This window comes from Vigna angularis, chromosome 9 (assembly GCF_016808095.1).
Source record: "Vigna angularis cultivar LongXiaoDou No.4 chromosome 9, ASM1680809v1, whole genome shotgun sequence".
NCBI lineage: Eukaryota > Viridiplantae > Streptophyta > Magnoliopsida > Fabales > Fabaceae > Vigna > Vigna angularis.
Genome location: NC_068978.1, coordinates 15,190,303 through 15,200,931, shown reverse-complemented (window position 1 = coordinate 15,200,931; position 10,629 = coordinate 15,190,303). Strand labels below are relative to the sequence as shown.

Sequence of the window (10,629 nt, the reverse complement as noted above, 5' to 3'; positions counted from 1 at the left end):
AGATGATGGGAGAGAAAAATTTGTGGAGGTTTTTGAAGTTTCGGAAGCCATGGTCACACAGCTCTGGATACATGTAAACAGATGAAAGAAAGAAATTTATTATATGGAAAAGAGAACCGGAGAAGGGTTTATATACAACATCATGCAAAATATATTTATTCATAATACGTATCCATGCATAATATAGATTCATAAAATATATAATCCATAAAATAAAGAAAGCAATACTCAATTTTAAACAATCCAGTCAAAAGGGATGACCAAAACTAGCTTGATCACAAATTATGATTACTATAAAAAAAAAAAAGAAAAATGGTTCCTAGGTTAGAAAATAAAAGTAAAAGATAAAGCAAGCGAGAAGAAAGGAGAAACATAGATTAGTTTCCTAGGTTAGGAAATAAAGGTAAAAGAATGGTTTAAACCACTATGTTTGTTGGACTCAGTTATTTACATTGAGATAATAAAATAAAAAGAAAAAAATAAAAAATGGGAATGAAGCACACACACACTGTTTTTTCTCTCTATCTCTCACACTACACGGACCTCCCTTCGTACCTTTGACAGGCGGCGCCACTACCACAAAGTCGTAGAAAAAGTCTCACCCTCTTACCTTCTTCCACTTGTCACCACACTCTCTTGCTGTAAAAGAACTCATGCATTTCTCTCTCTCATCCACAAATACTCCAACTAAAAACAAGGGCTACTAGCCCTTAATTTTCACTACCACCCTTCTTTTAAATATTAACTCACTTCCTCCTCTAATCTATCTCTCTCTGTCTTTTTCTCTTCTCTCCCTCCCTTTTTTTTTCTTTTTTTTTTTTAACATTCTCAAGTTTCAACCCAACCACTCTTGGAATTTTATGGCTCTGATATTGGATCAACAATCAAACTTCAAGCACTTTTGTAAGATTTGCAAGAAAGGTTTTGGTTGTGGAAGAGCTTTGGGAGGACACATGAGGGCTCATGGCATAGGAGATGAAGGTGGTCAAATGGATGATGACGATCAAGCTAGTGATTGGGAAGATAGGTTGGGTGGGAATGTTCCACCAAGCAACAAACGCATGTACGCTTTGAGAACAAACCCTAATAGGCTAAAGAGTTGTAGGGTATGTGAGAATTGTGGCAAGGAGTTTTTGTCGTGGAAATCTTTCCTTGAACATGGAAAATGCACCTCCGAGGATGCCGACTCCTTTGTCTCCTCTCCGGGTTCCGACGCCGATGACGGTGGCATCGCTGGTGGCGACCGAAGAGGATGTGGATGGTCCAAAAGAAAAAGGTCTTTGAGAACTAAGGTTGGTAGCTTCAATTACAATTGCCCATCCAGCGAGGAAGAAGACCTAGCAAATTGTTTAATAATGTTGTCAAATGGCACTGTAGATCCTCTCGCGCCCGAGCCTGAAGAATCGTGTGCATCCGCTAGCAAGGAGGAAGAACAACGGCGAAATCCCATGAATTTCATTGCACCATTGTCGTACAAAGTTAATAATAACAACAACAACAACAGCAATATTCACAACATGAACAACCTCGTTGACAACAAAGCCAAAGGGATTGCCAAGGGTTTGTTCGAATGCAAAGCATGCAAGAAGGTTTTCAATTCACATCAAGCGTTGGGTGGCCATAGAGCAAGCCACAAAAAGGTTAAGGGTTGTTTTGCTGCAAGACTAGACAACCTTGACGACAATCTCATCACCGACGATGATGTAATCACACACGAAGAACTCTTCCCCACAAAATCAAACTCCACCCTCCAATTCGAACATGGATCGAACCCCACGTTGCCCTCATCCTCCTCGTCCAAGAGAAAATCCAAAGTTCATGAATGTTCGATTTGCCATAGGAGTTTCTCTTCGGGACAAGCTCTTGGGGGACACAAAAGGTGTCATTGGATCACATCAAATGCACCCGACACCTCGACGTTAACGAGATTTCAACAGTTTCACGACCACTTGGATCAAATACCCAAGTTTGACACCTCTTCCGAGCCTCTTGATCTCAAATTAGACCTTAACCTTCCTGCACCTTCGAATGACCTTGCAAGAAGGAATGTTTCTACAGAAATTTACTTGCAGCCTTGGGTTACATCAAAGGATGTTAAAGATGATAACAATAGCCAATGTCAAAGTCTCCATCACAATAACAACAATGTTGACATTGACAACAACAATGACGAAGACAAAAACACAAATAACCCAATGCAAAATGTGGATAATGAGACTGATAATAAGATCAAGTTGGCCAAACTAAGTGACCTAAAAGACATGAACGTTGGAGGCACTTCTTCACCATGGTTGCAGGTGGGAATCGGTTCGGCTGCCACTGACGTCACAACCGATAACTCCTGACTTATCACAAAAACCATTTTGATAATATAACTAAACTGTGTTTGGATTTAAGTTAAAAAAATTTAAACTATTTTTCAATTTTTTTTAGCCTAATCACAACATGTTTATACCTATAATTTTGTTTTCTATTGAGTTTAACTCAACTTGATTTTTTTAACTACAATTCAAACACACTTTAAAGTTATATTTTCATCCTTATTTCATAATCACCCAAAATGTAAGTAATTTAACCATGACTATCACTTAAAATCATTAGTTTATCATACAAATATATATATTCATATACATACATACATATTTAACTTGCCATTTTTTATATCTTTTGTAAAGTTTATTTTGCATATCAAGTAATTACTCTGAATAAAGTAAATTAAAAGATTGATATTTACAAAGCATCTTGTTCATTTTATGTTTTCCTGTTTCTCAAACAATTTTTTATTATTGGTTCACCCTTGGCTTTAATAAAAATATTATTTTATTAGCATTATTTAGAGTAAAGAAATAAAGTGATTGTGTATCATCAATCATTATGTTTTTTCCTATCCAGAGTTGTCTCATCCTCGAGTATGTTCGGTCGTGCGTTTTCAGTGATACATTTTTTGAAAGGATTATATATTTTATTCATATAACTATTATGAAACTATTTATGTTATTATTTTAGCTTTAAATTTTATTTATATTTAGTGTTATACCTGAATATAATTTTTTTTATTGATAAAGTACCATCTTCCTTTTTCTAATTTCGAGGTTGTATTATTGCATTACCTTTTTTAAATTATTTTTCTTTTAGAAACAGTTTCCTGTTTATGAACCTGAAAAAAAAAATAATAGCCACAGTTTCAGTCAATAAAATTTATAAAAACAAAAGAACTAAATGAAGATAATTTAGGGAAGAAAATGTTAAGCAGATTAATAAGTTACGTGTAATTCTTTAAAAAAAAATGATTCAGAATAGTTGAAGAAATATGTATGAAAAAATTTAATATAGATAAACAAATTCTAAAAATTAAATATGACAATATACAATAATATTAAAATGAATAACATAAGTTTACAATTTTTTTTTATATATATCTTTAGTGACAGTTCCAGGGTCCTGCGATTTGCGGTGCTAAGCTTTTCGTGGTTTGGGAGTTGTGTGCGTGTGAAGTTAGTTTTTGCTTTTTTTATATATCAAGGGCTTAACGGTTCCTGCTTCGTCTAGGCAGCAGGTGTGCATGCTACCTGTTTGTTCTTTTGTTTCTTTGGCTTCTTACAGGTATATTTCTTTCATGGGTCCAGCGTCTCGTGGTTTTGAGATTCCTTGGGGTTGTGTTCAACAACATGTTTCGTTGGTCCCTATTAATAAAGAACCTTTGCTTGATTGCTCCATAATGAATGTAGCATACCTCTCCCAGATGCCATTTTCTTTTATTAAAGGAGACACAATCTCTATTCAGATTGCTGGGCTGGAAAAAAATAAAAATTGTCTCCTAGGAAGATCATTTACGAAAGGGTATAAACCTCTCACAGACTATATCTTCGTAAAAAACTAGAAACAGCTTGGAAATCTTTGGGTTTTTGGCCTGTTATTCCCCTTGGTAAAGGGTTATACAAATTTGCCTTCAATGTAGTGTTTGAATTTATGACCTTCTCTGGAGTGTATTTTCTACTGCAGGCTGTCTTTTCTATTGCAAAAGGTATCAGTACCGTTATTCTCTTGGAACTATCAATCAGATTTTGATCGAAAGAACAAATTATGAGAAGTTTTGTGGTTGACATGGAGTATGAAAAGCTTCCAACCTTTTGTTCTTGTTGAAAGATGATAGGTCATTCAATTCATAATTGTGTAAGGCTTAAAACTGAGGTTCCCAAAGCAGGTATATTTTCCCAAGGAGCGGATGAAAGAACTCAGGATACTAACAAAATATTAGCCATATTCAAGTTAATTTTCCTGTTGTTGGAGCTGCTAAAAATTATATGATTGAAAATCATAATAAGATTATTCTGAATCATGATTTTAGGGATAGTATTGATAATGTGCATTATAACTGGCAAAATGAACTGTATCAATGAGGTGCAGATTTTGAAATAATTTCTCCAGTTATGTTGTGGGAAAGATAAGGATATTCCTGGACCTAAACTAAACATATTTCATTGGATTTGTTGCTAAGAAGTTGGAAATTGATAACTTTTGAAGTTTCTAACACTTGAAGTAAGTTACATAATGTTAAGAGTCTGAATACTGTTATAAGGTAGCGGTTGCTAAGGCTTCTGAAATTGCATAAAATAATAGCTGCTGAAATTTATAGCCCTACTTCTGTCTGGCACTTTATCTTAATTAGTTGCTAAAGTTATTATTGTTTATAAGTTTTGGCTGGATAAGATTGTTCCATGAATGAACAAGAGCAAATGGAGGAAGATTTTCTGGGAGTGTTGTTCGGTTTGGGTGGTCTTTTCATATTTTTTGTCTTTTTCTTTCTTTCTTTCAGTGATTTTTCCATAAGACCACATGTGCTTGATGGTGTTTAGATCAGATGTCAAATTAGACCTTGCTACAAAAGTTTTATATAAAAGGGCTTGCAAATTAATATAATAATATATATTATCTCTTTCAAAAATTGCCGGTCTTCCTAAAACTCCCTATCTTTGCTTCAATCCACCTAGAAGTTTACGCTGTAATACTTGTTTGTTTTCCAAATTAAAATTCCACTTTCATTAGAACGTTTATTATGGTAAGAAAATATTGTAAGAGATTTTTTATTGCTCAAATAAATTTGAGCAAAACAAATAGAACTTCACACCTTTAGTTAACTATTTGAGATCGATTTTCAATATAATAGGGATTACTTTAAAAATATAATAGATGTTAAAATTATAATTTATATAAATAAGATCAAAATTAGAGTTCTTAAAACTCATAATTTCAAAAGATTTTCATAAATGAAATCTATCGAAGAAGAACATTTTTGGAATGTGGAAGTGGAGGAAGAAAGAAACATGGAGAGGTGCAGGGAGCAACCCTCTTATCATTGGCATGCCTATGAAAAAGGCTGCACCGCCATATCTTTCTTTTTGCACTCCTGTAAAATTGTTTTCCCATTTTACCTTATTTTACAGTATAATCCAGAATTTAAAATTTACTCCTAAATTGTAAAATTTGAAAACCATTTTTCTTTTAATAAAGGATTTTCAGATCGTAGAATCTAAAAGTCAAATACAACTTAGAGATTATATAATTTGAAAGTAATTATTTTTTAATTATGTAATTCAAAAATTATTATTTAAAAAAAAAAATCAGATTACATGATTTGGAAGTCATTTTTGTCTTTTGTAATACGTAATTCAAAAACTATTTTCTAAAAACATGATTTTCAGACTGTGTAAAAAGAATCATTTTTTTTCTTCTACTTTGTGAGACGTTTCTTAAGTTCACAATCATAAAAGAATTTCAAGCTTTAAATCAGACAATGTCACGAATACAACGATTAAATTAATTATTAATTATGTTAGTCGATAGATTTAAGATCGAAATATTAATATTGTCGGAAGAGAATGAAAACAAATTTCTTGAGCCCTCCATTTGGAAAATGAATTTTCATTCTTCTTAAATCTCAACTAAAGACTTAAGTTTGGTACACCAAATAATTCTATATTGATGACTTAAGTTTGAGATCAATAATAATTTATATACTTTTTCTTTTTTTTCGCTCTTCAATATACTTTTTAAAGACAAAATTATAATAAAGTTGAAAAATTCAAAACAAACAATAATTTAAATATAATAACTGAGATGTCGTTTAATAAAATTCGTTATCTTTTTAAGCACATATGGAACAATAAAATACAAAGATCAAATTGAGGTTAAGGGATTCTCCTAGGATGAAAATGGTGCGAATGCTCCTGTTTTGGACTCAACAGAAGTCACAAACTTTTCTTCCTCATTATTTTACTTTTTTTTGTTGTTGTTATAGTCTCTATCATCTTGGGACTTGACCACTCTTTTCGTTTCCTGGTTAAACATTAAGATAGAAATTAAACCAATGAAATGGACTTTAAAAAAGAAAAAACAAATTATTCAGATAAAAGAGATTTGCATTTTTTCTCATTTTTTAAAACAAATATTTTAGCTTTAATGCGTCATTTGCAAATTCATTTAATTGATTTTAATTTTGTAAATATTTTAAATTCATGGAATCAAATTTATTTGACACTCGTTTTTCTTTTACAAAAATAATGATTTGGATTGGTACGACTTATTAATTGAGAAAATATATTTTCTTTTAATATTCCTTTTGAAACACTATTTAACTTACATACATGATTTTGTAGGGATTTTTAGTCTTTTTGGATTTCAAAATTGATGGTTAATGAGGAATGAAAGGTTAACCACAAAGTTCTTTCAATTTATGAATTTAGATTAACCTCCTATAGGAAGTGTAATTGAGATAATGGTTCGAATTTATATTAATGAGATGATGATGAAATGATTAATAAAGTAATTTAATTTTGAATGAATAAAGTGAAACAGATTTTTAGAGTCCAAACTCAATATGAAAAAATACTAGTGGTCTCAAGAAGAAAGCATGGGTTGAATAAATTTTCTTAGTATTGATTTGATTTTGTGCAATTTAATTTTGAAATAAGATTATATAGAATCAAATATGATAGTTTTAATAGATTAAAAGATTTTTAAAGAAATCCTTTAAAAGAAGTAGTCAAAGTTTTAATTGATTAAAATTATATTTTAATTTATTAATTGAGCTTAATTGATTTTAATATATTAAAAGTTATTTTAAACATATTAAAATAGACGTGTCATATCTATTCATGTTTTTAATTGACTCTAATCGATTAAAAGATAATTTAATCAATTATAAGATTTTCTCAATCATATCATACCAAATAAACTTTTTTAACCAAAATACATATTAATCAATTAAAAAATTGTTTGTCACCAACAAAAGCTTCAATGCATTTTGGAAAAGCTTTCTATTTCTAATTATAATGTACATTAACTATATTTTCAAAAAAAATATGAAACAAGAAAGGAAGGGATGCTCCAACTTAGGACTTCGGGGTAAATGGAACATGTTCATGCTTCTTTATATACAAAAGATTTTCCTAATATTTAACTACAATAAGTATTAAAATACATTATTTCAATTATTTTTAATTTTTCTTTTCCATTTTAACATATGTGGGACTAGCATGTCAATTAGCATATCAAATTATTTTTCTTATGTGGTGAGCAATTTGATACTTAATGAGTTAATTCCTACATATCAAACCCCATGATACTTTTAAATTTTGATTTTTAGCTAAAGGGTGTAAAAGTAGTTCAATTCAAAGATCTCACATAAACATTTCTAACCAAGATTTTCATGCTTCTCACAAATTCATAGTTATCTAAAACATCATAAAATCATTTACCCAAGCCAATGGGATTCATGAAGAAGAAGATGCAAATTATTGATGAAGAAAAAGAAAAGAAGGAGAGGGTTAGAAACTTACTCGCAGAAGAAGAAGAATGAACAGTGTATTGATGCAGAGAAAAACCCCTTTGTGAGTCTCGAGCATTCCAGAGAGGAAGTAGGAAAAAATGAAAAAGTTGATATCTAGAGAAAGTAAAACAGAGATAATAAAAAACCTAAAGGAAGTGGGTCGGGCTTCCAAAACAGGCCCAATAAAATAAGACAGCTTTCATCCCCCCTCAAGCTGGGAATAGATATCAGTCATACCCAGCTTGGATTTGAGGTATTTAAAGGTAGAGGGAGCAAGAGGCTTGGTGAACAGGTTAGCAACTTGCTCATTTGTTGAGATGGGAAGCAACTTTAAGAGACCATTGTTGATCTTTTCCCTTACAATGTGGCAGTTTATCTCTATATGTTTGGTGTGTTCATGAAACACCTGATTGGTGGCAATCTGAATAGTTGAACGATTATCACAATAGACAATAGCAGGTTGAACAATGGATATGCGAAGGTCTTGAAGGATGTAAGTCAACCATTGTAGTTCACAAGTGACATTTGTTAGAGCCCGGTACTCAGCTTCAGAAGAACTTCTAGAGACAGTTTATTGCTTTTTGGATTTCTAAGAGATTATAGAATTACCGAAGTAGACGGAATAGCCAGTAATGGATTTTCTGGATTCAGGACAGGTAGCCCAGTCGGAATCACTATAAGCTTTGAACTGATTGATGTTATTGTTTTGGAGGAAGATGCCATTACCAGGATTTCCTTTTAGATAACGAAGAATGCAGTTGATAGCTTGTTGGTGTAGGGTGATAGGAGCAGAGACAAATTTGTTGAGATTGTTGACAGAAAAAGTGATGTCGGGTCTGGTGTTAGTGAGATATATATGGTGTCCGATGAGTCTACAATAAGATGAGGCGTCTTCATCATTGAGGAGGTCTCCTTGACTGGTTAACCAAGAGGAATGTGCCATAGGTGTGGGCATAGAGGAACAATTAAGCATTCCAGCTTTTGTAAGGAGATCAAGGGTGTATTTTCGTTGACAGAGGTGAATGTCAGAACTATTCCGAGCGACTTCCAAACCAAGAAAGTAAGTAAGATCACCCAAATTTTTTATATGGAAGAGATTGTCAAGAGAAGTGGTGATGTGTTGTATCTCGATGGCGTTGTTGCCTAAAAAAACAATGTCATCCATGTAGATTAAGATGGCGGTAGTATGACAAGTATCATGTTTCAGAAAAGGAGAGTGATCAGCATTAGAATGTATGTAATTATTTGACAAAAGAAAGTAGAAAGGTTGTCATACCATTGTCGGCCAACTTGTTTCAACCCATATAGACCTTTGGAGTTTGCACACGTGATTTGGCTTGTGAATAGGAAGGCCGGGAGGAGGTTGCATATAGACTTCTTCATGTAAGTCACCATGTAAAAAGGCATTGTTGACATCAAGTTGCTTTAAGATCCATTGGTTAGAGGCAACAATCGCAAGGAGAAGGCGTAAACTAGTTAATTTGGCAACAGGGGCAAAGGTTTCAAGGTAGTCAAGGCCTTCAAGCTAAGTGTAGCCCTTAGCAACAAGGCGGGCTTTGAATATGTCAATTGACCCATCGGACTTGTGTTTTATTTTGTATATCCAACGACATCCAATAGCAGTTTTTCCTAGAGGAAGATCAGCAATGATCCAAGTTTTATTGACTTCTAAAGCTTTGAGTTCATCATGCATGGCTTGGGTCCATTAAGGTATTTTAGACGCTTCCTTGTAAGTGCAAGGTTCAGTTGTGGAGGAAATATATAGAATGGTGTGCCTGAAATCAGAAGAAAGCTTGTTGTAAGAAATGAAATCAGTAATAGGATATCTAGTGATGTTGTGAGTTTAGAAATTTGTGAGGTATGCAGGAGGACGTTTGGACCGGGTTGAACGTCTGATAACATCATTGTGTTCATGAACATTGGTGACATCATCACTTGAGGCAGTAGGTTGATCAGGATCAGTAGTATGTTCAACGTCTATGTTGTCCTCATTAGTGTTGGTGTCAAGATCATTGGGAGTTGGCACAAGAATACGATTATTATGAAAGTTAACATTGTCATAATCATGATGATAATTGTGAGGAATAGGTAGAGAAAGAGATTTAGAGTCATCAATATTATTGTGAGAGGAAGTATATGGAAAGCAATCTTCATGAAACAACACATTACGAGAAATATTTATCTTATGATTTTGAAAATTAAGAAACTCATAACCTTTTGTATGTTGTTTGAAACCAAGAAATACACCAGGAATAGCCCTTGCATCAAGTTTCTTCCTGTTAGCAGCTAAGGTGGATACATAAGAGAGACAACCAAACACACGTAAAGCAGATATATCATAAAGTTTGTCATTTAATTTTTCATAAGTAGTAGCATTGTTAAGTAAAGGAGTAGGCATGCAATTTATCAGTAAGGTAGCATTTTCAGCTCCAAAGCACTAGAAAATAGTAGGTAAATTAGCTTGAAATAGGAGGGAACGAGTGACATTAAACAAATGTTGGTGTTTTCGCTCAACAATACCATTTTGTTGAGGGGTTTCATTACAAGTGGTTTGATGGTTAATACCTTTAAGAGAAAAGAAATTATGCATGGCAAATTCAATTCCATTATCAGTACGGATAGTTTTTATGGTGGTTGAAAACTGGTTTTCTATATTTGTAATGAAATCAGTGATGGTTTTTCAAACAACAGATTTATTAGGCATGGGTATCAACCAAGTATATCGGGAGAAATCATCCACAATAGTCAGAAAATACTTAAAACCACGCATGGAAAGAATATTACAAAGGCCCCATATATCA

The 10,629-nt window shown here is 32.9% G+C and overlaps 1 protein-coding gene across 1 annotated transcript; it reads left to right on the top strand.

Annotated features, from left to right (window-relative positions):
• The first annotated feature begins 860 nt into the window (after positions 1-860).
• LOC108346499 (zinc finger protein ZAT4) lies at positions 861-2,345 on the top strand. The gene has a single exon (XM_017585577.1). The coding sequence runs from the start codon at positions 861-863 to the stop codon at positions 2,343-2,345; it is 1,485 nt and encodes a 494-aa protein (XP_017441066.1).
• The last annotated feature ends 8,284 nt before the right edge of the window (positions 2,346-10,629 follow it).

Excerpts from the sequence above, each read along its gene's own strand:
- LOC108346499 (XM_017585577.1), top strand. The coding sequence starts at position 861 with ATGGCTCTGATATTGGATCAACAATCAAACTTCAAGCACTTTTGTAAG.